The 26,537-nt window shown below is 41.7% G+C and overlaps 1 protein-coding gene and 1 long non-coding RNA gene across 9 annotated transcripts in view; one reads left to right on the forward strand and one right to left on the reverse strand.

Annotated features, from left to right (window-relative positions):
* On the reverse strand, window positions 1-9,948 carry LOC147260532 (uncharacterized). Its single transcript, XR_015116610.1, has 3 exons — window positions 9,798-9,948; window positions 1,879-2,519; window positions 1-922 (listed from the first exon to the last, which is right to left on the reverse strand). It is a non-coding gene; the product is annotated as an uncharacterized LOC147260532 (long non-coding RNA).
* The window catches only part of adam28 (ADAM metallopeptidase domain 28), a 26,143-nt gene continuing 5,940 nt past the window's right edge, over window positions 6,335-26,537 (forward strand). Inside the window, exons 1-24 of one of the 8 annotated variants that reach the window (XM_086207141.1) lie at window positions 6,335-6,561; window positions 6,812-6,889; window positions 8,835-8,905; window positions 11,314-11,402; window positions 11,525-11,601; window positions 11,946-12,024; window positions 12,447-12,523; window positions 12,742-12,925; window positions 13,052-13,114; window positions 13,634-13,705; window positions 13,893-14,062; window positions 14,669-14,750; window positions 15,112-15,245; window positions 16,630-16,807; window positions 18,788-18,877; window positions 19,935-20,130; window positions 20,947-21,052; window positions 21,187-21,343; window positions 21,427-21,507; window positions 21,652-21,745; window positions 22,122-22,227; window positions 23,204-23,297; window positions 23,390-23,485; window positions 24,141-24,202. In XM_086207141.1, coding sequence (XP_086063267.1) covers window positions 6,395-6,561; window positions 6,812-6,889; window positions 8,835-8,905; window positions 11,314-11,402; window positions 11,525-11,601; window positions 11,946-12,024; window positions 12,447-12,523; window positions 12,742-12,925; window positions 13,052-13,114; window positions 13,634-13,705; window positions 13,893-14,062; window positions 14,669-14,750; window positions 15,112-15,245; window positions 16,630-16,807; window positions 18,788-18,877; window positions 19,935-20,130; window positions 20,947-21,052; window positions 21,187-21,343; window positions 21,427-21,507; window positions 21,652-21,745; window positions 22,122-22,227; window positions 23,204-23,297; window positions 23,390-23,485; window positions 24,141-24,202 — 2,603 coding nt within the window. In that variant the 5' untranslated portion in view covers window positions 6,335-6,394. Of the gene's footprint in view, window positions 6,562-6,719; window positions 6,890-7,464; window positions 7,566-8,834; window positions 8,906-11,313; window positions 11,403-11,524; window positions 11,602-11,945; window positions 12,025-12,446; window positions 12,524-12,741; window positions 12,926-13,051; window positions 13,115-13,633; window positions 13,706-13,892; window positions 14,063-14,668; window positions 14,751-15,111; window positions 15,246-16,629; window positions 16,808-18,787; window positions 18,878-19,934; window positions 20,131-20,946; window positions 21,053-21,186; window positions 21,344-21,426; window positions 21,508-21,651; window positions 21,746-22,121; window positions 22,228-23,203; window positions 23,298-23,389; window positions 23,486-24,140; window positions 24,203-26,537 lie in introns of those variants that run through there. The other 7 variants (XM_086207146.1, XM_086207142.1, XM_086207143.1 and 4 more) reach the window with 7 other exon arrangements.

A 26,537-nucleotide genomic window follows, 5' to 3' on the forward strand; every position in this document is an offset into this window, starting at 1 on the left:
CAGAACAAAGGAAGAGCAGGAATGATGGCTCCATTTGCACCCGGCATGATTACAGTCTCACATGGCAACAACACCTGACAGTATTATGTTGATACTCTATTTGGAGTTCACACAGTCCAGATGCCATCAATTTTCTTTTTGTGTTTCAAGTGTTTATTATGACAGCTCTGTTATGCCGTGCAAGCTGAACGTGGGATGACAAGTTCTTATATTACTCATTACTTCACTGAGGCTTAAGCTAGAAGATAAACGTTGCTGCTTTTCATGTTATTTGCTGCTAAAGCTTCCTGAGCAGCTTTCGTCAGTGGAGCATCGGATAATATTATTATTATTGTTGTTGTTGTTGTTGTTGTTGTTGTTATGGTATTGTTATTATCATAATCAACTAACGTTATTTTCTTATTCGTATGGAGCGTAAGGGCTTGGCCTAAATTAAGTCTAAAGAGTTGAAATCTTGAGAATTGAATCAAAATGTAGAGAACTCAAAATTTCGAAAAAATGAAGTTGAAATATTGAGAATTATTATAGAATATAGATTAAATGGATAATAACTGGGTATGAAATTGGAAATACCAATTCAGGAATAAGTCAATACAACCGGTCTACTAGAACAAGCGACCACTAGGGGGCGCAGCTAGCCACTACGCTGAAAGAGTGCGTGACTTGAATCTTGAGTCCTTCCTCCACTTCCAGGGGTTAACATACCTTCAATTGATGAAGGGGTAGAATCTGTTTTCACTTCCTATACTTTGTTCTTTTTAATCTTTTTTGTTTTTTTTGGTCTTAATTCACATGTAACAATGTCAAAAAAAACATCCCATATCGACTCGTGCTGTTTTGTTCAGTAACGTGCTGTGACATCGGCTTCACGTCAGACTCCTCTGTTTACATATTTGGCAGAATCTGATAGTCATCTCTTCATCTGCAGAAGAAAAGCAGAGCAACATATGACAGATGACAAATTTCATGAAGGGGTTTTGCCAACATTTCAGTCCCTTTAACATTCACATCTTCTTCCTGCAGGATTAGAAAGAATCATTCATGAATCTGACTTGAGGCTTTTTCATTGAGGGTACATCTTGTTCTTCTTGATGTGTCATTAATTAAAACCCTAGCTGCTCCAGTCTCGGCTGTTTAAGTGTGGCGGTATTAGTTATGTAGTATTATAGTTTTAAATGTTAGTAGAAAAAGGTGAGATCCTCTGCAAGGTTTTTTGCTTTTTAGAAGAAACTTGAATACATCTGCATTCATGTATTTGTCAGTGATTCTGAACCTGCTCCACTGATGCGATATGGATCTTGGCCTGCAGGGGCCTTTTGGAAAATCCTTCAACCAGATTCAAGGTCAGAGCAGCAAACTGCTGTGTCCCTGGCGTGACTCCATTAGCAACATATTTTCTGTGTTTGCAATCAATAAAGTCACATTTTTCCACAGAGGTCTGGTCACTCAGGCCAGATGTCCTCCTGCTGTATGAGCAACCAACAGGGGGATCAAGCGGAGCAGGCTCACAGCACTCATCCATAATTCATTTAGCTGCACACAGCCCCAGGGTCAGTGCAGGATATTAACAAGAAGACACTGCCCTCTAGTGGTGATATTCCTAAATGCAACCTAATGGGATTCCCCCCCCCCATGTACAGTAGAGGTCAGATGATTTGTTTCTGGCTGAGGAGCAATGTCATCACGGTTAACAATTGATTTTAATGCTGTACACTACTCATAATGCACAATAATGACTCAGATCATTCAACCTTTACTGGAAGACCCATTGCTGATTGAATGAGTTTACTTACCTGAGTTTTTCAATCCCTCTCGTCTCCAATGCAATTACAATTATGATATTCCAAAGGTCTGTGTTCTAGAGTAGGTTTGACTTACATTGTGTAACTCTTGTAACACCCAACACATGTTTGAAGCAGGTAGTTCCAACAGCCATGATGTTTTGTCTCCCACCTGTAAGACTAAATTGAGGGCCAAATAATTCCTGTTTATGTGCAAGAGCATTTCATGAATGAATCTTCAATGTATGCTAGTTAGGTGATGTGGCTGCCGTCACATGACTGTTCGATTTGTATCAAGGTCACAGGTCAACAGGTCTCCTTCCCTGAAAACAGCCGAATGCCTGCCATTTGGGACCCACCTGAGTCAGCTGCCGACTTCATTGGCTGTCGCTGTGAGCTCCAGTTGAAGAGGATGACAGAGGGAGAAAATCGCTCTGCATTCTGTTGTTCCACTGTCCTATCGTCCTAACATGCTCACCGTGTCTTCCACCAGGTCCATAGCTGAGGTCCATAGCTGAGGTCCATAATGAAGAGTTTCACAAGCGAGTTGAATATTATCACATTTTAAGCTGATACGTCACCCTCTGGTTTCCTTCCTATCATTTTTTTGGTTAATACAGTGGTAAATATCTTTTTGTACCTGCTCGTAATAGCGCCAGAATTGTACCTGCACTCTTGGACCCTCCTTGCCTGGTGGTGTTCTTCATATGCAGATTGTGATGATAACCTATGAAGACACTATGAAATGAAAATTACCATGATTTTGATATAAAGTCATGTTTCCCAGCCCTGCTACACACATAAAATGTCCAAGCTCTTACAAGGGTGTCATTTAGAGGTGTAACATAATACAAAGAAGCTGGACTAATCACTCAAGTGTTTTTGTTGTTGTTGTTGTTTCAGTTTTCCAGACCCTGCCATCCGCAAAGATAGCTGCTCAGTCTTTGCTCGAAACCTTCAACCACAGCCATTGGAACCTTGTAGATGAGCAGAGGCCAGAGGATCCTTGGAAGGATTCCATGCTGGCATATCCAGGCCTTGAATTTTCCGAGGAGTCCAGACTTGTTCACTGGTCTCAGCGAGCCCTCTTGGTCAGCACTGGTTGCCTTGATGTAGTCTGTGTCATTCAGGCTGCAGTTAAAGACCTTCCCAAGGCTCTTCATGGGCTTCTCAGTGACTGACGGGATCAGGCGTTCCCCCAGCCTGAAGCGGAATTTGTCTGCGACCTTCCCCTTCTTTAGAACCAAGGACCTGGACTTTGCAGGCTTGAAGCTCATGCGTGCCCATGCCATGATCCTCTCCAACCCCTGGAGAATTCACCTGGCTCCTGGTACAGGTGTTGTTGTCACCTTGAGGTCGTCCATGAAGGCTGTGTTGGGCAGTTGCCTTATGGCAGACTTGCTGAGTTGATCTCTGCATTCTGTTTTAGTCCCCTTGGCCAGCGTGTTCATTGCCAGTGCAAAGAGGGTCACTGATATAGTGAAACCAGTGATGAAGCCAGCCAGATGTCAACTGGCCAGGTAAGACTCTCAAGCTGAACTTCCTGTAATAGTCCAGGATGAGGTATTTCACCTTCTGGACATTCATGCATTTTTTCAAAGAAGCTGCACTTTTGCTGCATAAATGTGCCAATTTCCACACGAAATGCATGAAATATGCAGGGCTTGAAAGATTTCATATTCCCTGCATTTTTGTTGCAAAAAAGTCACATATCTTCACAGAAAGTTGAAAAATGATGGGTGAACCACACAAGAGCAGTCACTTTCCTCCTGTTGCCTTTGGAACGTTGTGAAGTAACGTCATAGGAAAGATGCAAACCCCGCAAAGAAGACATGAAGTCCACAAATCAGTCTCGTTTGCCACAAAAATAAGCTTGGAACTTGTTTCACTCATCAACATTTTGTAAGTTTGAACCAGAAAACGTGCCACATAATCAAGGATTTTTGCCCACTAAAATCATTACAAAACTCTGCATTTTTCTGGAAATACTGAAGTAAAAAAAAAAAAAATACAATCATGATGAAACATATAGATATCATAACTTCTTAAGTTGTGCATATTCCAGAAGTATAAAACAAAATAGAGGAAATATAAAAGAACTACAGTTTTCAAAAAAGGCAGGAAATCCTAAAACAAGTCAATAAGAAATAACAAGCATAGCATGAGATAAAAATGAGTGCAGGGCATACTGATAGGGGACAGAATTGAGTCTGCTTCTTAAAACTGTCAACAGATGACTCTTATTTGATTTGGCAATCTGTCCAGGCCCTTGTTGCCCAAAAACAGAACCCAGCTTCACCATTTTCTTTTATTTCATGTGGAGAATTCTATTCAGGAAACAGATCCTTTTGCTTATGTCCTCAAGACTGATCCTCAAGAACAGTAAACTCAACTGAACCCAACCGGATGGCTACTTTGTTTTGCTGTAAGAAACACTAGCATACTGTCTCCGAAGTCATCAAGTACATCTGAATCCGACCAGTCAGGGCAAAATATTCACTGCGAAAAACTGCTGATAATTACAAGATGTCATTTTAGAGTCTGATACATTGCCTCAAAAGCTGCATTGTAGCTTTGTTTGACAAAACAAAGTTAAGTCAAGTCAAGTCAATTCCATTTGTATAGCCCAAATCATAACAAAAGTTACCTCATGACACTTTACAGGCAGAGCAGGTCGAGTACCACATTCCTTCAGTGAATTTATACCCAACAATTCTCCATGAGCAAGAACATCCTGCAACAGCGGCGACGAAAACCTTCCTTTTAACAGGCAGGAATGTCAAGCAGATCCAGGCTCAATGGGAATGGCCTTCTGCTTTGACCGTTTTGAAGTACTGAAAGTGTTTTCTGATGGCTACAATAGCAACTGCTGCCCCTAATCATAGCCAACTTCGTGAGAGAGGATGAAGAGGCGCCCCAGCGCTAAGCTGTTAGCCCTATGGCACTACACACTACTACTTGCATCTACTTGTCTGACACCAAAAATGACAGACATTAAGCATATTTCCCAATAAGTTCCTTTAGTTATATAGACTTTGTTTTTGACTGTATAATTTATGAAATTATAATGTGTAAATGTGAGTTAAAGTTATTTTTCAAGATTTCCATATCTAGTAGAATGATCGAATTGTGTATATATAGGTCTTTTCTTTCGCTTCTAAAAGATCTTAACCACAGTGTACTCACAAAACAACAAATTCCTCAAATTCTGCGAAACACCCCAGATTGGGGGATTTTCTTATGGTGTCTCTAGTGTCAGTAAAGTTCATTATCATCATTATCACAAAGGTAAACAAGCAAAAACCTCCCACAGAAGTTTCAGTCTCTTGTACAGTGTGAAATGAGAGGGGATGACAGATTCACCCAAAAAAGGTTTTCTGTATTTTGTTGCAGTTTCTGGTGACCACAAGGGCAACTAAGGTCCTGGACTCAGCTCTGACAGAGATTTGCAGTCTTTTGTTGCAGTTCCTAGTGACCACAAGGGCAATTAAGGTCCTGGACTCAGTCCAGAGTGAGGTTGGCAATCTGAGACTGCACTTGTTTGATTGTTTCTTTGTTTGTTAGTTATGGATGGATTTTCTCATGAATGTTACCACGGGCATGTTTTGGCCGAGAAAAACCCGATTGTTTTTTTTTTAGGGAGACCAAATTCCAAGAAGGTTTGAAAGATCTCTTTATGAAAGATCTCTTTACCATAGTGAGCTCAATATAATTTGACATTCTAATATTCATTAATGTCTCATGATTGTGTAAAAAAAAAATCTGGCAAAGGTCTCAAGATTTTTTAGATCTTTCCAGTCATAGATGATGTGTGCAATTTTATTCTTTAATTTTAAAAATAGGTTAGATTTTGATGATTTGGGGTGATTTACCCATCAAATATTGGATGAGCATTTATGCAACAACTCAGTCCGGTTTCCAATACTTACCTTGGAAATACACACACACACACACAGATCATTTCAGTTGCCCACTACTTGAAGGGTGAGCTGTTGGCCTTGGTGGAGTTATGCAGTTTCTGAGTGCACTTGCTGTTGTCACAGCACTACTAGATTATAAATCTTACGAACAGTACAAAGGAGATGAAGAAACAGTAATAAATAGATTTTTTTTTTTTTATTTCTCCTGCTGCAACCCTAAAGAAAAAAAAAAGGACAAATAATGCAGTCAGATATACTGTGTACACCTTTACTCACACACTTGCAACATCTTGGCACCGTGTGTCACAATTTTCAAGTGGTGCATCTGTACTGGACACAAACATCATCCATCCTGTGTGTGTAGCAACATTCCCAATTGTTGAAAACCGAAATGAGCTGGTGGTAGGTTAAACCAGCGATGTGTTCAACCAAAGAATGAAGGAAATAGATTCGCATGAAAGTATCACAGTGTCAGTAAAACTCTGGCAGGCACCATGCTCCTCTGCCTGAGCCACTGAGACACAAACTCGGTGTCCTGATGTGACCTGGCCCACTGCTGAGGCAGCATACACATTGGCCTTATTGTCTTCTGACACTTGTCTCTGCCATGAGACCAAGCATGAGTCCAGTGGGTGAGCTGCTGCGGATGGAGCTCTCTCTTAGTGACTTTATTTGGAAAAATTTAAGAAACTTATGACGTGGTGTCGGAAGAGCAATGAGTTATGCGAATGGAAATTACTCTATGACGTCATTATTGTGAATGAGTCATTCAGCCACAGTACTGAATGTAAAAAACTGCTGATTTTTGGATTTCATGCAACAAAGAAGAAGAAGCGGCTCAAATTTCAACCAGCAAACAGGTAAGAGAATGCAAAGTATATGATTTCTGTCCCCTCAAGTACTGCTGTTGTGACTACACTTACAGCTGTACTCTTCCTGCATTCCTGGCCGGTAGCGGGGGCGTGCTCAGGCCAGTCATGAGTGTAAATTTGTTGTCAATGAGGAAGTAACTGTGACAGGCAAAGAAACTTGGTGAAGGTGTGGCCTCCAGGGCAGCATGCAGGTAGAGTGCTTAAAGCCTGATAAGAGCTCCCATCTGCTCTGTTACAGGGACTGTCTACACTTGGACAATGAGCAGTTCACTTCTACTGTGGGTCCTCATCCTAAATGCCTCACTCAAGCCCTCAGGTAAGTCACTGGATACTGTTACCTCCACTGTGCTCCAGGTGATTAATAACTAAAGCCGAGGTTTGTCCTTTCACTTTATTGAAAGCATTTGTGTGTACACAAGACTGTGTTCAACTTTATTTTGGATATTTGACTAATGTTAGGCTCAACCTGGAGCTGCGTTTACAGTACCTTGGTGATCATGTTGGACTAAAATAGACACTTGACCCACTGCACTTGCTTAAGCAAGAAAAGGTGCTCCGAGTGTCTTTATCTTATTTACTGCCATTCTGCTAAAAAGGGACACACAATGCAGCTTTTATATTAATCCTAGAGTCATTACCATCTAATAAGGCTTCTTACACCTGGAGAAGGAAGTGGGCGTTACTTTAATGATGACCTATTGTGCTTTCTCCTCTGTCTTAGAGGCTCTACGGGTCAAAAGGTTGCCTAAATCTATGTATTGGCATGTCTCCTGTGTCTTTGAGGCCCAGACAAACTTCTTTATAGAGAATTTATTGCTATAAAAAGAATGCCTGACTTTGTTGCTGCCATATGCTCACACAAACCTGCAGCTCCAAGTCTTCTCTTCATAGATGAAAGTGATACCTGCTGACATGAATGCTCATAAGCTTTAAGCAGTTGACCTGTCAACCACGAAGCTGTGGACTCAGAAATGTGGGATCCTCTTCTAGCAGTAAGAGTCCTTCTGCTGTTTCCTCCTGTGTGCAAGAGGTTTTTGATGCTGAAAGAAATGGTCATCAGCAACACATTGCCCTAGTTTCCCAGTTCATGTCTCATCTTGACTGAATGAACTTCAGCTGCTCCATTGAGCTAATTAGAAATTCTTTATTGGGAATAACCCCTTGAGATGGTGATGATGATGATAATAACTGAAGATGGTGAATATTCAAAATCATACATGAGTGAGGTTTAGGTATCTTATATAAAACTAATCTGCTGTAAACATGCAGTAATTAGTCCTAAAACCAAATGACAAGTTCACATTGCTGAACATCTGGTTGCCTTGCCCAGATGTCAATGAGTTTTTGGTTAAATGCCTGAAATAAGATTTGCTGTTCACACTTATTTAAGATATTTCAATGTTTTGCTCTTTGCTATTTATAAATATCCCACATTTGGATTTTTAAGCATTTATATGTCATAAAAGGGCGGTTGCTAACAACTAACTCAACTAGCGTGGTGGTGACGCTGAAGCTAGACATACGAAGTGTCGTTCATTCATATCGTTAAGTTTGCTTGTACTTCTACCAATTGCATTTGCCCCAATGTAAACATCCTATTGGGTTTCTGTTAAGGGAACGAATGGTGATGCTAACTTTTAGGTTGGCCTATGAAAATAGGCCAAATAATCATCCCAGCATCACTCCTTGGTATACAGCTTAGCTGATATTTATCTGATGTGTCTCCATTTTTCCTTCATTTATGTTAGGGTCAGGGATGCTGGCCAATCAGAGGAAAGTGGACTTTTGTATAGACGCCTTAAAGGTGCACTAACCATTGTTGCATGGTTTCAGCACAATTTCATTTTAGTCTCAAATTGTGGGCTTCTTCCCTTGATCCACTAGCTGCCTGCCCCCTGGATACACTATGAAAAATTCCAGTGTCTAGAGACAAAACAGGGCACACAAACGGCAAACAAACACTGAGTGCACAGGATGTGCAGATAAACACAACAAATCACACACCAGCCAATCACCAACAAGATGGTTGGGGATGGGGGGGTTATTAGTGCGCGTGCATAAAGGGAATGGGAATAAGCAGAGTCAATTGAGGAGCGTAGTAGGAAGCTGCCAGATAGCAGGACGGCGTCTAACAACTCTTTGTTACACTTTGGGAAATGGCTGAGGCACGACCAAAGAAAAGATGCTCAGATGAATATTTGGTGAGAGGATGAGAGATCAAGAAGGAACAAACGAAGACTTACATTGGGGAATCGTTACAGAGGTGGCGAGAACTCCGCCGACAGAAGGGCTTCTTATCCGATGCAGAGTTGGCTCGATTCTTACTTGACAGGTATGTAAAAGTGAAGATTGATTGTTGGATATGCATGGCTGCTCACTTGAGCCCTTGCACCGATAAAATGTAACTAATTTTCAAATCTATATATCAGCTGCAACTCATAACCTGATATCATAAAGATATTGTACAAAGACTTCGAATATAAATTTACTCATCGAACAGTTGGAGTTCGCTCACTCATTTTAGCGACGTTAGTGTAGCACAGGTCCTTTTTCCATGTCGATGCACAATCATGACATTTACAGAAACGTGGGGGGATGGGCGAGCTCGCTCTGTTTTTATTTGGTATTTACAACGAGCGCCAACAGAAGTGATGTCAGGCAACAATGCTTAGTGCACCTTTAAAGGGACAAGAGGGACAACTGAGGCCAGTGAAAGATGCATTTCTCATGTTGAGTCTCAGAATAGCCCCCCCACCCCCCTTCACGTGATGTCGATGTGGTGACACTGTTAATCCTGGAGTTGGGAACACAAACAAAGGTACCACCCTGTCTGGTGCTACTGCGTACCTGGTCAGCCAGTCACATGAATACGAGTGACTCATTTCCTTTCAGGTAGGTTTCATTGGCCAAGAAGTACAACCATTGCTTCAAAAAAAAAATCTTTTGGTTGGAAAGCATAAAAAAAAAAAGAATGAATAAGAACATGATAAAAAATAGGTGCAGTTGAAGATGTCACACTGATCCTGTGGTCAGTCTAGTTATTGACGCACTTTCCCAAAGAATACCGGGAACTAATTACAACAATCGAGAAACTGAACATTGAAATCGGATACAAGTTGCTGTGTTTTTGTGAGAAAAGAACAGTTTCACCCAGCTGGTTTCTCAAGATGGGAAGTTAAAGCATAAGCTGAGACAGAGAAGTAAAACAGTTGCATCACACTCACCACTTTCATCAGATCAGCAGAGTTAACCGATCCTCAATATGAAGAAGTAGAATGTCAGCCTGCCCTTATACAGCTAAATTATGTGTTATGAACTCTTAAAGAATGTTGTGTACCTGCTGTTAAAGATATCAAAGGATCCCTTCAGTCACAACTCGACTCGATGGCAGACCTTCAGCTGCTCTGTTGATACTGTACACACTCATTTTAATTTGCCCTGGCCTGAGATGGTAAACAGAAACAGTAGAAACTCTCATCATTACTTTGGAGGTTGGTTGCTCAAGTGTTACCGTGAGTCACCGGACAGGAGATCATTTAACAATAACTTCAAACTAATCTGACCTGAGCTTAGCTCTTATCTGCTGTGAAGTATCTGTGTGTCAGTTCTTCTGCAGCTAACTTTGAAGCGCAAGTTCAAGTAAATCTGAAATTTGATCATCAACCCTTAACACAAGTACATTAATTCTGGTACGTTAATGCTTAGTTATATTAGAGTGTTGAATTAAACTTTATGTAAGCATAATCAGCCTTGTGTTTGCTCTTGTTGACCCTTACTGTAAAACATGTACCTCTAACCCCCAAACATCACCTGACCTCCTTGAGATTGTTCATCTTTCTTAGCTGTAACCCCTCTAGTTAACTTGAACATTTGTAAATTATTACTACACACGTTAGCTAACTAGCATTTGTATTCACTAATGTCTCCTTATTATAAATGCAACCATACGTTTGTATGCACATGCATGTATACGCATGTGAAGTGTATGGGGTGCCATGTCAGGCAGGGTGGTGGCCATCCAGTGATCGAAGGTTAACTGGTTCAATCCTTGGCTCCTCTACTGTCTGAACACCAAGTTGTTCCTGATGCCTTCGCTATCAGTGTGTATACGGTTGGAATGTATAGCCCCCACAGCAAACGATGAATAAATGCGTGTGGATAAATGATGAACCTCGCCTCTCGCCCGTAGCCGCTGGGCTCCAGCCCCCCCACGACCCTTAACAGCAATAAGTGGAAGACAATGGATGGATAGATGGTGTGCGTTATTGTAAAGTGGTGCCCCTTTGGCTTTTGTTGGATTGTTTGTTTTTCAATATGTTTATGTTGAACCTGGTCCGGTTAGTTTACACCCGTAGTGGATGCATCAACTACAGTATATCTGCATATGGTTAGGGGCTCGAGAAGGGTCATGGGGCTTGATGTGAAGGCCCCGTGGAGTTCGTATGGATGTTAATAGCCTGATGTGTCTTGACTTCCAACTGTACATCACAAGGATGCAGACTACAGCCACTGTGACTGGTCCGTGACGCAGCCGCACGCCTCCTTACACTCCATCCACTACATCATCTCATCTGCTCTGAGCTTTCAGCAAAATGCTGATTGAAGAAGCTTTTTCATTTGCTAGAACAGGTCAAATGTTGGCTCAACCAGTAAGCAAATTTCAGACCAGTTTTTTTTTTTTTTTGAAGCCAACCGGAAACCAGCTGGATTGCTGTTTGTAATATGTCTTTTATCTCCCAGAGAGCCATGGCCCTGAATTCAGTCAGGTGACAGACTATGAGGTGGTTCGACCCATCAGACTTCACACAGTCAGGAAAAGACACACAGAGGTACCGCTTCATTTTTCTTTAAACAAATAGAAATTGAAATGGAACATAGAGTTGAGTTGAAAGATGCCGCATACAGTAGAGAAATGTAAAAGAAAACTGGTTTTGTGTTTTTTCTACCCCAGCACGTCAGGCCAGAGACAATTAAGTATGCAATGACGGTTGAAGGAAACGATATTGAGATGCAACTAGAAAAAAATAAGTAAGTCTTTACTTTCCCCAAGGTATACTTCTGAAAAATATCGGGGGGGGGGGTAAAAATTGGAAGGTCTAATAGCAACTCACAAGGTATCGAAGACTGGTTGAGCTTGAACAATGGTTTATGACATCACTAGAGTTTAAATACATCAGCTGTTGCTGGTTCAATCAAGACACATCATAAAAGGTCAGACTGAGCCCATGATTGAACAGACATCTTAAAGCACTTCCTGGTTTACAAAATGACTGTGCAATGAGACATTTTACAGTCTTAGAACAGGTTTCCCCAATTACTCAATTAACATTCTGGAATTCTGGCTGCTGTTTATCAATTGCCTTAAAAAACAGCGAACTACTGAGCAAAGACTACACTGAGACGTACTACAAAGAGGATGGAACTCCAGTCACTGCCACTCCAGATGACATCGTAAGTCCATTTTGATTTGGAGAAACGGGTGCATTCCCCAGACGCCATGTGTCAAACTTCTAAAGACAAAGATTTGTATTTTCTTGTTGAAACATCTTTTAACAGTTTTTGTGCCACCACACTTGCAAAAGCCATGGGAATCGTGTTGTTGGATGTTGAGCCATATGTTCGTAGAATAATTTCTGCAATATTTCTGGAACACCTTGCGGAAATGTCTTTAAATTTGACTCCAATGCCCATTGAGCTATAAGGATGATCTGAAAATGCTTAAAGGTCAAAAGGTCAAGTCCATTGTTACAGGCACACATTGTAGGGCCGTGCAACCATGCTGCTGCTGAATTTCTAGTTCAATTGATTTGAGAGCTTGTCTCTGTTTCAGAATGACACAAGAGTGAACATGATTGTTTCTTATTTGATTCCAGGATGACTGCTACTATCACGGCAGGATTGTGAATGACAGTGAATCATCAGTTAGCATAAGCACCTGTGATGGACTAAGGTAAGCCCTCAAACCATCCCGTCCTAAACTTATTTTTTCAGTTACAGCAACATGTCCAAATACACACAATCTACCTCTAGAGATCTTTTACCGGAGTATCAAGTTAAACCTGTGCGTCCTTGTAGCTGAATTGTGTATTAACTAAATATTTTTAGGCTTTTTCAGGCAGCAGAACCATGTTCAGTGTCTGTAAACTAACTTCCAGCATCTTGATGTAGGGGTTACTTCAGGACATCTGCTCAGAGGTACCTGATTGAGCCGCTCTCGGCTGACGATGAGGGGGATCATGCAGTGATGAAGTTCAGTGACCAGAACTCCACACCTGCAGTGTGTGGCGTCACCAACACCACCTGGAGCACCGACTATGAGCCCCCGACCAGTCGCAGCCGCTCCCGATCAGCAGTAACTACATTACTCCTACAATATGAGAAAATAACACAGTGACAGTAACAGCAGTGGTCAGTGTGGTGTTTACATGGTGGTCTGAAACAGCAACCTTTATCGGGTTTTTTTCTGTCTGTCTTCCAGGTGAGATCGATCCTCTACCAACAGAAATACATTGAGCTTTTCCTCGTTGCTGACCGCCGTGAGGTGAGATAAAGGGATTACGAGAAAGTTCCTTCCTCCTTTCTTCTTGTAGAGAAATGGAAAGATTTACCACTTTTTGGGGGGAGTTTTTTAGATACAGCTGACACGATTAGACTAGTTCACCTCATGTGTTTCAAGTTCTAATAAATTTGGTTACATTGTTTTTGCTTAATCCTGCTTACACACAGACAAACATCAGAGAGTACTAAGTGCATACATCCTCCTATGCAAACTCAGGCAGACCAAATGTTTAAAAAAACCTGCAGTTTTAATGGATCTGCCCCAAATTTGACTGTTCTTCCTTGACCCTCCACCAAGTTTGGTCACAGTTTTTGCGTAATCCTCCTAACGCTCAGATAGACTAACAAAAAGTGATTCAAACATGATGAGGTCTGAATTTGTCCATTTATAATCACACATTTTATGTGTCATTGTGTCATCACTCGTCATGTGGCTCACTGATGATGAACCCTGGGAAACAGGTTGTGGTCCTAAACTGACATGACTAATACCCTGTTGCAGTTCGTCAAGATGAACCAGGACTTGACAAAGCTGAGAAGAAGGGTTTTTGAAGTTGTCAACTTTGTGAACATGGTGAGTCGGTGTTGTTGCAAAATCTGGACACAAATGGCACAACTTCCTGCAGTATGAGTCGTTGTTGTGATGGCATTCAATTAAGCCATTTCTCATTTCATCAAAAAGTGTTGAGCAATCCTAAAAAATTTTAATTTACGGAAACTGTAGATGTAACTTTCCTGATAAACTCTGGGTTTGTTTACAGGTGTACAAGCCCTTGAGGACCTTCATCGCTCTGGTGGGGCTGGAGGTCTGGTCCAATGGTGACTTGATCTCCGTGACCCCCCCAGCAGGAGCAAACCTCAATGCTTTTATGACGTGGAGGAACACTGTGCTGGTCAAGAAGAAAAAGCATGACAATGCTCATCTCATCAGGTGTGAGACGTTCTGGTAGTAGAACCAAGTTGTCTCGGGGTGTCATGTGTTAAATATGTTGCTGCAGGAACCAGATCATGTGAAGAGTTCAGCTCCTCGCTGTTGTCGCTCTTGGGCTGATCGCTGCTGTGGTGTTGGGATTGATTATTAACTTGTCAGCCAGGAAGTAAAATCTAAACAGGAAGATGAAGAAGGAAGCTTGAGGCCTTGAGCTTTGATCGCTTCATCTCTGATATTGCCAACTTGCAGTTTAAGCTTTACATGTCGACATGATTTGTTTAACCACTGGATTTGAAGATTGCATCTGGACATCAGCTCTAGTCTACCAATGCAATGTTCAACATGGAGAATAATGTGTACTCAGTGGTTTCTCTGATCATAATTCAGTCTTTGCATCAGTGTGTAAACTTCTTCTAATCTGTTTTAGTACAACTCACATTAGCGTAGCTGGTTGCTATTTCACAAATAACAAAGAACTCCACAGTGCTCATGAGGATGTTGCTGGTCACCCCAGACCTGTTAATATGAGCTCCATGGATGGATGAGGGAGTATGGTTTTGTCATACCTCATGATCAGGGTATTTCTTGTGATTTTGGGTGTTGCAGTGGTATTGACTTCGAGGGAGCCACAGTGGGACTGGCGTACATCGGGACTCTGTGCTCAGGTCACTCTGTGGGAGTCGTGCAGGTACGCTGATCCACCATTTGTTCCATCTGCCATTTTTGTACTGTGAATATTGCACGCTATATTCTTGTGGCATGGCTGTACTCTTCATCTCGAGCCACCATTCTCAGAGCTGGATTGTGTTTCAGGCTAGAGACTCTGAGAGTGTTCTTCTTTGTGGTGACATGCATGTCTCGACTAACGAACAGCACAAGTCCATGATACAGAATTTTTTGTTGTAAGATTCCTTAAAATCTAAGTATGACCTTGACCAGGATACTGAGGAAGAGACCTTTGAGCAAACCGATATTTTTATCGCGAGATAATGACGAAGCTGTGGTATTTAGTTTGAAATAAAGTACGTCAGTACTTCTTATCTTCTCAGGATCACAATGACCAGGCCATTGCAGTGGGAGCAACACTGGCCCATGAGATGGGCCATAACCTGGGCATGGACCATGATGACTCCAGTGCCTGTGCTTGTTCGGGGGATAGCTGCATCATGGCTGCAGCCCTCAGGTAAGACGAGTCAAAACACGACTGTTATCAGCTTTTCTGACACCATGCAGAGTTCAGAGTTATCCCAACAGAGAATTACCACCCAACACTGCAGCTCCTCTCCACTTCATAAAAGTTTGATAGCAGGTCTCAGGCATAAATCATAAATTGTTTTCACTTTTAGATCAGTTAAAAGACAATGATAATAAACATCTTCCTTACACCTTAACAATGTATTATCACAAAAACAAAAACGGAGTAATGCACTGGGGCTCTGATGTTGTTGTCCTTCAGGGCTATATTCGGAAGTATGACCCAAAAAAAATGTATGTCACAATGTTTACCACAAGTCTCCTGCTCAGGCTACCACCACAGGGTCACAGCATCGGTCTGTTGGTGCTTCACATGTGACACTGTTATTGTTTTCATAGTCAGATTCAAGTCAAGTCATGTTTGCATGAATTTTCCCAGAAATCTGGTACAATCTCAGCCTTGCTTGTATTGCAACTGTCAGGTATTGGAAATCATAGCAGAGGCTAGAAGACTAAAGGGGTATGGAGAATGTTAAGCCTTACTTAATTTTTGCATCTGTATTGTATTTACTACTGCTGTGAGTTCAGATAAGCTCAACCAACAGCATGGAGGACATCGCAGTAAAGCCGAAGTCATCACATCCCGTTAAAAGATGTTTCCCTTCCTCTTTATCACAGTCTTGGTTTCCCTCCAAATCATATTTTGGTAGAGTAGCACTCTCCCCAGCCCCCTATCAACAGGATGGAAAGTTCCGCCATCCTGTATTTATTTTACCTTTCAACTGAGGCCGCCACCACTCAGCAAAAATACATAACGCTGTTTTAAATGGGTTTTTTTTTTCAACCGTTCAGTTAGTGTTGTTTTTGAGCTCCAGCAGGCAGCTGACATCAGAATAGAAGCTCTGAAATCCCACTCAAAGCTACAACTATAGCCGCTAAATATAGGGGAGCATTTGGTAGCTGAGGAGTCTGATATTTCTCGGAGGAGTTGGAAGACAGCAAACACAGAGCCAAAAGAAAGTGAACGGCGTACAGACACACAACCTCATACTAACGCTAATGTTGCTCGAATAAAGGCTGGATGTGGAAGTAAGCATCATTCAAAAGTTAATCATTCTTTGTCAAACAAGGTTAGGTCAGTGTTAACTGTGATAGTTCAGTTGGAGCAAAGCTCAAACACGTGATTGTTTTGGGGGATTTTCAGAGGCCAAAGAGCACAAGTACACAAACATTTGTGTGGGTTCTCTTCCCTTTACGTGATTTCTAGACAATGTTCTCGTCTAACCCAATTAAGGACAGACAAGGCATCCCAGTATCCTGAATTCATTGTTCAAAGCTGACAAAGAATTTTGTTTTGTTTTGTTTTTTCCAAGCTGGAACATCCCTCGCTCTTTCAGTAGCTGCAGCAATAACAACTACGAGCGATACTTGACAAGCCGCAGCCCCGGCTGCCTGCTGGATAAGCCCAACTACAGGAGCGTGGTGGCACCCCCGGTCTGTGGCAACGGTTTTGTGGAGGAGGGAGAGCAGTGCGACTGTGGCACTGTGGAGGTACACAAACACACAAACAATCATTGATTTTAAAGAGTATTGAGTTCCCTCTCTATGCTGAGGGAACAGATTCACCGAACATCCCTAAAGAGGAAAAGTGGCCAACACTTTATCTGGTTAAGTGAACACCAATTTCACTGTACTAGTGAAGTCACTTGTGACCTACTTGTCTACTTCTTCAGATTAAATTCATTAAAGACCTCTCAAGTTTACTGTAAGTTCAAAGGAAGTTAACACAATTCACAGCTGTCTTATTTCGTAAGATTTATTACCTGAGCTCAGGAGGTCATGTGACCACCAGTGTTGGTTAGCAGGATAACTTTAGATATTGCAGATAGATTTCGATGAACTTTGGTAAATGAGGAACAGCCAATAGAGTTCTGGAATTGATTCAGATCTCATGAATCTGCTGTAATAGTTTAGCGGTTAGATACCTCCAGTCCACTTTTACATTTTTGAATTAACTGCTGATGTGACTTGTGACTTGCAAATGTAGTGTTTTAAATTGTTATTTTATGACGAAAGTACACATTTTTACAGTAAAAAAAAAAACACAAAAAAAACAGCAAATGACAAAATTATCATGGTACAGTTTTAATGTATTTGCCCACCTCTAATGAAGGGTCCGAGGGGAGTGTGGTGGACAGGACAGGAGCTGGTGTTGTGAAGTGTCTTTGAATGCTGGCTTGAAATAGATGTTTAGCAAAGACAATTCATTGAAAGGTTTTTCATTTTTGACCAGTACTTCTACTATATTCACTTTTTTTTTTTTTAGCAAACACCATTGTATTTTTCTACTTTGATGATACTGAGCTTTTCGGTGACTATCCAAAAGCCTCAGCACTACCATGCCCAACTACAGGCTGTTCAAACTACCAGAGGTGTAGCAAGATGAAAACATCTGAGAGCTTCACTGTGAATCTCTGCCTCTTGGTTGTTTTTGTTAGGTTTGGGTTTTTTTTGCCCTGAGGCGTCACAAAGCTGAGGTTGTCTGGCATGAACCAACACATTCCCATCTGTCCTTTGCTCAAAGCACAGGATCAAGAAACATGAAATTTTTCTTTACGGAGTCGATCACAAGTTCACAAACTTTCATTTTGGCTCAGCATTCAATATTTAAGTGCGTAGAGATTTGATGCTTTGAATGCATTCCATTCATATCTCATTTATGATCAATAGATACTAAAACATCTTACTGTATACATGCCAGTAAGAAGCACATTCCTGTGTGTGTGTGTGTTTGTGTGTGTGTGTGTGTGTGTGTGTGTGTGTGTGTGTGTGTGTGTGTGTGTGTGTGTGTGTGTGTGTGTGTGTGTGTGTGTGTGGATGTGATCAGACTTGTCAGTTATTCTTCAGTCTCCTTCAGTAGGAGATGAAGCTCTGGAGCCAGACACCAGCACAGGTTCTACAGTACATACATACGATGTCAATCATATAAAATAGAAAATGATATTACAGAGCAGTGTAGAAATAACAACTTAATGCTTTATAATGCAGCAGCAAACATAATACATTTAATGGTATTGTGGGTTTTGGCAGACCTGCAAGGTTGGGAGTTTGTTCAAGATATTTGGCGCATAGAAAATAATCGCAACCTCTGCGTCTGTGAGGTCGGTGAGGTCTGGCTAGTTTATAGTTTAGTAGAAGGTCAGAAATGTATTTTGGCCCAAACAATTTTGTGCTAAATAAACTAAAAGGAGTATTGTAAAATCTTTTCGGTGATGAACAGGAAGTCAGTGGGAAGACCTGAGAACTGGAGTAATGTGGTCCACTTTCTTAGTGTTAGTGAGGTAAGCAAGCAATTTCCTGAAAAAGTTAGCATTTGCCTTTCATGAAAGTATCAGGATCTGCTCATTGTAGGAATTCTGCCAAAACTGGCCTGGTAGTTATTGTGTTATCCTGCACCTATAAAAGCAAATGCCAGTAAAAACATTAGTAATAATGAGCAGGGCTAATAGTGGCTCTGTCTTGTCTCAACAGGAGTGCAACAACCCTTGCTGCAATGCTACCACCTGCACCCTGGTGCTGGGTGCACAGTGTGCTGCAGGCGAATGCTGTAACAACTGTAAGGTGAGTGAATTGATGCTGCTTTAACCTGCTGGCATAATTTTGATTACCTGTTTTAACCTGTTCTCCCCTCACTGCGTCTTACTGTTTGATGTGACATGTGCCCTCTAGTGAGCATTCAAAGTATAATAATGAACTGAACTCAAAATTCTGCAGGAAAAAGACCATGCTGTATTTACACATATTACTATCCATCCATCCATCCATCCATCCATCCATCCATCCTCTACCTCTTATCCTGTTAAAGGTGGCAGACTGGATCCTATCCCAGCAGCCTTCGGGCAAGAGGCGGGGTTCACCCTGGATGGGTCAACAAATTACTATTGTTAACAATAATCATAATTATTATAATGATAATAACAATAATAATTTTACCAGTTGACCATTTGTTACACTGCTGGATGCTTAATAAAGAGCAATACCTGTGGCCGGGGGGATTCTACATCGAACCTTAAAACTGCCTCCCCCTTACTGTTCAACACAGAATCAGCAAAAACATGATTTTCCACTTCAAAAGTTCAGCTCAGTTCAGAGCTTTTATTGCCTCTAAAGGGGGAGTGTGATATGCAGTGGGCCAATAAAATGTATAAATCTTGTTTTTGAATGTCTCACTTGTTTGTTTCGTAATCACTATGCTGTCACCGGATGGGCCACAGGTTTAGAGACAGCTCTACGAAACACATGCCCTCTGCCATAGTTCGACACAAAGCTGGCATTATCACAGGCTGGTTCCGCAGACAGAACTACGGTTCCGAAAATATCTAACAGCACAACTTTAAGATCGTGTACCACTTTGGTGAGACAAAGGCATTAGTCTGCTTTTCTCTTTACACTTCCTGGACCATGAATGACTCAAAAGTTGTTTAGATAGTGTAAATAATATTTGTAGGTATATGTCTTATACTCAAATCTAAGGTGAGTGCAGCAACCCTTTGGAATCGTTAAAAAAAGAAAAAAATGCAATAACATGTAATAAAATGTGTCTAGATTTGATAAACCTGTACAAAAACATGGTATTTGACAAAATCAAAAGTGCAACTTGTATAATGTGTTCGACCAGATCCTACCTCGATCTCAGGAGTGTCGGAGGAAGGAGGATGAGTGTGATCTAGCAGAGTACTGTGATGGGAAGAGCCCCAGCTGCCCTGACAATGTCTTCAATGTCAACGGCATCCCGTGTGATGGAGGCTTAGGGTATTGCTACAATGGTCAATGTCCACAAAAATCGAACCAGTGCATCAAGATGTATGGGTCAGGTTTGTGTCCAGGGCATCACAATCTCACAGTGTGATTAAAGGAGCACACTAATTGTTTCAGAAAATACACTAATTGTTCATCCTCTACAAAGGCAGACTAGAATAGATACACTTCCCTGCTCTGTGTTTGCTCTAAGAGGCTGAGACCCCCAGAGCCTGGCTAACCACTAGCTGGCTTAGTCCACAGGGTAGGATAGCATTCCACCATCTTGTCTGCTCAGCTTCCGAATTCTACAGTTCCTCCTCTGTGTATTCTTGTTCAAATAGATCAGGTTCTGGGTCTTGGTTCATCCAGAAGTACTCCTCCTTCTCCCCATGGTACATAGTAGCAGTCCTCTAGTAGTCAACAAATGATCTACTTTATTGGCTGAAGCTGCAATGAGGCTTAGTCAAGAAAGTAGTTCCACATGTGTGACTCTAAAATAAAAATATCTTCTAATTTTACCTGTTCTTTCAAAACCCTGGCTGTGTTAATGCAGGCCAAGATAGTTTTTGAGGAAATCCGACAGTATTTGACTACATTTGATGGAGATACACTAACTTGCCCCCCCCCCCCCCCCCCATACCATTCATTTTGCTAAGCTAACTGGCAGTTTGCTGGTGTCTGTTGGTCTCAGCTCCCTAATACACACAGAGAGGAGAGGAGTGTCTCTCTTATTGTCTGGATCTGGGGAGGATGGACAATAAGCACTCTGCCCCAAAGAGTTGGCATTTTCTTTTGATTACACTATATATGTATACAAGAAAAACAATCACACTGAAAATCAAAATGTCTGTCTTGTCCATACTAACACTTTGTGTTTTGAATGCCACCAGGTGCTATAGAGGCTCGTTCTTCCTGCTATAACCAGAACACCAGAGGAGTCTACTATGGCTTCTGCAAACGCCCCTCCAAAGACCAGTATATCCCCTGCCAGCGGGAGTGAGTCAGCACTACACATCACATCAGGATAGCTACTCTGCTCGGTTAACTCCATCATTTCTGCATTGAGATACATCAAGGTCATGTTTTGCTCAGTAGGTGTAAATATTAAGTGTTTGTGAACACTTTTGCAGTGATGTGCTTTGTGGGAAGCTCTTCTGCCATTATGGAACTGACAGCCCCAACTACGGTCGCATGGTGAGGGTCGGAGATTGCAAGGCAGCTTTCTTTGAAGATTACACCAAAGACTACGGCCAGGTGGACACTGGCACCAAATGTGGAGATGGAAAGGTGGAGTAGCTTTCCCTCCTCCCAGTGCTTAAGGTAGTATGTCAACGGCTATAACTGTCACTGCATTTTTTTTTTTTTTAAAGGTGTGTAGCCAGAATGAGTGTGTGGACCTTCGGACGGCTTACAGAAATGTGAATTGTTCAGCGAAATGTCGAGGCCACGCTGTGAGTACACACTCTTCAATCTTTTATCCTCAGTAATTTAAAAACAACTGTGAGCTCAACACAGCGAGGACTACAAGAACGTGAGCATCTTGCGTTTACACAACTACATTTCTACAAAAGCCCTGTGTCTGATGTGTTCCTCAGGTGTGCAATCACAGAGATGAGTGTCAGTGTGAGCCTGGCTGGATGCCTCCCTACTGCGACTCTAAGAACGGATCGCTCAGCTCTCTCTCTGACGGTACCTGCTGCTATCACTTTAAAAGCACTTAACACAAAAGCACTTGGAATATAACTCCTGCAATGAAGTGCTAAGATTAAAAAAAAAACAAAAAACAAAACTTGCATATGTATACACATGTCTATATCTACACATGTAAATGCAAGTTGTTGTTTTTTTAATCTTCTCACTTCATTGCAGGTGCTTTATCATAAGTTGGTGGTGTCGTCATTTATGTCGCTCATCCTGTCACATCTATGAATTTTTTGTTATGTAGCATCTTCAGAAACAAGAGAAAAAAGAATATGAGCAAAAGAATATGAAAATTAAAAAGCATAGCCCTTGAATTCTTATGTTCAGTTGCCCATAAAAAATCATTTTGCTTCCATCTCTGCAGGAGCAGCTGCCGCCATCTCAGTCACAGTTATCCTACTGGTACTGGGGGTCATTGCTGGTATTGTAGGGTTCATCTGGAAAAAACGCCAGTCTCCTCTGTTGCCAATGTAAGTAATCATCACCCCTCTTACAGGTTTGGCTTTGTTATTGTACACCCAGGTCTTAGAGGTGCAATGGACAACATTACCACCTCCTGGTCAATAGGTGTCTCCCTCACTCTTGCTGTACTGATATATTCTACTGCTATACATTTGGTGATGTTGCTTCACAATAACAATACCAAAATGAACCCGTCAGAGGCTAAAGTTGCTAACTTTTGCTATTACGATTGTAAGTTAGGGCCACCTCAGCATGGCTCTCCAGCCCCTTTTGGTCTTTCAGATTAGAACCATAGAAATGCTGAACTAATATTGAAGCTCGTCTTGCTCCTTCGATGGTCAGCCATTTCTCTGGTAACACCCGGCAACTCCTGAGCTCCTGCGGTCAGTGACAACATCTTGATAACACATGAGAATAACATGTTCAGGTTATTGATGCTTTGTCATCCAAATCTTTTAAAATAATTATCTCATCACTATGATCATTTTTTGGGGGAAGTTTAGACTTTAATTCTGTACCTTGATAAAAGCTTCATCCATCCATCCTCTACCGCTTATCCTGTTCAGGGTCACGGTTGGGCTGGAGCCTATCCCAGCAGCTTTCAGGCAAGAGGTGGGGTTCACCCTGGATGGGTTGCCAGTCCATCGCAGGGCCAACACATATAGACAGACAACCATTCACACTCACATTCACACCTACGGTCAATTTAGAGTATCAATCAGCCTCGTCCCCTCTTGATGTCTTTGGACTGTGGGAGGAAGCCAAAGTACCTGAGAGAACCCACACAGGCACAGGGAGAACATGGAGACTCCACACAGAAAGATCCCGTGCTCGAGCCGGGGCTCAAACCCGGAACCTTCTTGCTGTGAGGCGACAGTGCTGACCACTGCACCACCGTGCCCTTTTAGTTCTATGGATATATTTTTCATGAAATTCTATTCAGCTAAAAGAATAGGCAGAATAAATGTCTCTTATTCACACCAGGGCACACACACCGAGGAAGCAGCCAGCAGCAACCAGTTCTGCTTACCGACTCAACAAAGCTCCAGTACCCAGTCAGCCCATGCAGGCACCACAGGTAAAACTGGAATATAAAGTATTAGCATTTGAGATGTTTCTTATAATATTTAAATGCATTGTCACTCATAACTATATCCATAATCATTTTAGACTAACTTGATAAAACCCAAAGGAGCTCCTCCTCCACCGCCTCCAGCAGGGAACAGAGCAAAACCTCCAAGTCAGAGTTACATCGCTGCTCGCCAGGTAACACATTGATTCATTATATTAATTTCTATTACAATATTTGATGGTACAAATACATTGATGGTTGGCATGACAGCTTGCCTGAAGTGAAACTAAAATAGCCTGGTTGCCCTCTGGTGGCTGGCTGCAGTAGAGCTCATGAATCCTTCCCTTCATGTCAGCCAGGCTAAAACTTCAACCAGCCAAAAACTTCAACCAGCCAGTACACACCACATCCATAAGTACTACATTTTCATTTTTGGTATTTCTGTCACCCTGATATTTCCTCAGTTTTTCTCACATAGAGCTGAATTAGTTATTTGATGCTATAAAATGTACATGTAGGTCCCAACCACTCAGCAAAATGGGGTCCAATTAACATCAAACTTGGCACAAATATTAAGCTCATTAAGCCCCTTGAATCACTGTACTAGATGTGTTGCCTGCTGGTCTTTAGGTGGCACTGTGGCTGCAAATTGCATTTAATCAAAAACATCCTTTTTTTAACTGCTGCTGGGCTATTTGTCTGTGTTTTTTTTGTTTTTGGGGGGGGGGGGCGGGGGGGGGGGGTTTACACATATTCTTTATATAAACTATACATGAAAGTTATACAAAGAATTTTGAACACCCCAAAGATGTAAAAGTTATTTCAAGAAAGAATTTTAAATTCAAACAGGAAGTGCTGTGTATCGCGAGAGAAGTTGATCAGATTAAAATGACACGTGGCTCAAACTTTAGGTAAGTTTTCCCTGGACCACTGTGAGATGTATTGGATCCAACTTTTGATACTTGATTGAAACTATTGTTTTAGTAGGAGTAGTAGTGGTATTTGTAGTAGTAGTAGTAGTAGTAGCAATAGTAGTAGTAGAAGTAGAAGGCTAAAAATGTGACTTTGTTTTTGCTTTATTTATTTTAATTGAAATAATCTTAGTTTCTGCTGCTTTTCAAAAAGACCTGGTAGAAAATCATAAATACTCTCTGTAAGGTGGAACATTTAGGTGTGTAGAGGAAATGCTCTGGTTGCTAAGCTACGTCTACATGTATGTACATCACGTAAAGGTCAGCTTACTGGATACAGAATATGTGGATCGCACTGAGCGATTTGCTCGTGAGTTCATAAACATTTTTCTGTTGATGCATTACATTTGATAGATTGATCACTGACTAACTGAATGAATGTAAAACTGTAGGTTGTTTTTTTTTTAGAACATCTGAGTATGTGAAATTAGACCACTTTTTTAAGTTAATCCTGAAGTATGTTTGCGGTAAATTTGGAGACATTCAAACTTGACATTCCAAAGAAATAGGAATGGAGAGACAACCCCAAACCTGATGTCTCTGACCCGCGTGTGGCGTTACAGAGACATAGAGAGTAAGAATGACCTGCGATTCTTCATCTTTCTCCCCCTGCAGTTAGCTGATATTATTAAGTGATTTGGGGTCTGAAGTTTAGAAGAAATCATCCATCCATCCATCCATCCATCCATCCATTTTCTATACCGCTTATCCATTAAGAGTCTTGGGGGGCTGGAGCATATCTCAGCTGACATTGGGCGAGACCCTGAACGGGTCGCCACTCCGTTGCGTTGCAGGCCCATCAGCAATCAGGGGCTCAGTATCTTGTTTACGGATACTTCAAGTATGGGGTCTTTCTGTGTGGAGTCTGCATGTTCTCCCTGTTCCTGTGTGGGTTCTCTCTGGTACTCCGGCTTCCTCTCACAGTCCAAAGACATCAAGAGGGGACGAGGCTGATTGATACTCTAAATTGACCGTAGGTGTGACTGTGAGTGTGAATGGTTGTCTGTCTCTATGTGTTGGCCCTGTGATGGACTGGTGACCCGTCCAGGGTGAACCCCGCCTCTCGCCAAAGGCTGCTGGGATAGGCTCCAGCCCCCCCGCCCCCCCCCCAACCCTTGACAGGATAAGTGGTAGAAAATGAATGGAAGGATGGAATTAAAATAAACAAAAATAAACAGATTCAAGCAACTAATGAAGCATTCAAAGCAATGGAAAGCAGAGCTTTCAAAAGAAATACCACCAATTTATATTTGATGTTAATGGTATATTTTAAAGAAAAGATCTATTTAGGTTGTTATAATCGCTATGTTGAGGTACAAGTGTACAGACAAGTGAGTATTCGGCCCATCAAATCTGAATATAAAAGGAAAACATTTTATTTGGCCTTCTGTCAGCTCTGTGGTAATAGCCTACTTCTCACCACAAGATGGCACCATTTTCATACATCCGTAAATACAAGCCATGCAGTTGCTTAGGCAACGGCTCACTCATGCAACCTGAAGAGTTTTTAGGTATGCTTGGATACAGTATTAAAGTGTCGCTGTCTTTCTTGGTTTTAGATCTGATTCAGATCATTACCTCAATATCCTGCACGATCAGGGTCTTCTCTGTCTTGTTCTCTGTTATTTGAAGAGTTGGACTGGGTTTCTTTTAAATGACAAATGCTGACTGCTGCCACTCGCTGGTCTCTACTGGCGTCATGGCGCTAGTTGGCTGTCTGCTGTTGTCTTTGTGGTATGTTCAGGCATTGCTTTTAGGTTGAGACACAGATGACCAATACACACTTAACAGCCGGCTTTTGTAATGATGTGTTCATGCAAACTGAAGTCTGAACATATTTTATTGATTTCTTATAATGAGCTGCAATGGCAGATGATATTAGTCAGATTAATGCGTTTAATAAAGGCTCCATACCTCGTGAGTGTGATAGTTGACCCACAGGTACGAGGGCATTCTCCTCACTCTGTGACCAACATCCTCACCTTTGCTCAAGCTTATACTTCATAGGGGCGATGATGTCATGTCACATCTGTCCAATGAGAGCTGAGTAATTAAGCCGCACACACACTTTTTCTCTCGATTAAAATTCTTTCCCTGAAGCAAAAGCTGAAGGAAAATATTGAGTTATATCTCTTTACTCCTGAATTACAAACAGAACAAACAGAAACTTCCTGAGCAGAAATCTGTCAAGCATAATTACCAGCCTGCTGTTGATAGACACACACACACACACACACACGCACACATACACACACACACACAGCAAGAGAGCTGC

The sequence above is a fragment of the Aulostomus chinensis genome, chromosome 6 (assembly GCF_037954235.1).
Source record: "Aulostomus chinensis isolate RoL2024-O1b breed Wild chromosome 6, RoL_Achi_v1.0, whole genome shotgun sequence".
Classification (NCBI taxonomy): domain Eukaryota; kingdom Metazoa; phylum Chordata; class Actinopteri; order Syngnathiformes; family Aulostomidae; genus Aulostomus; species Aulostomus chinensis.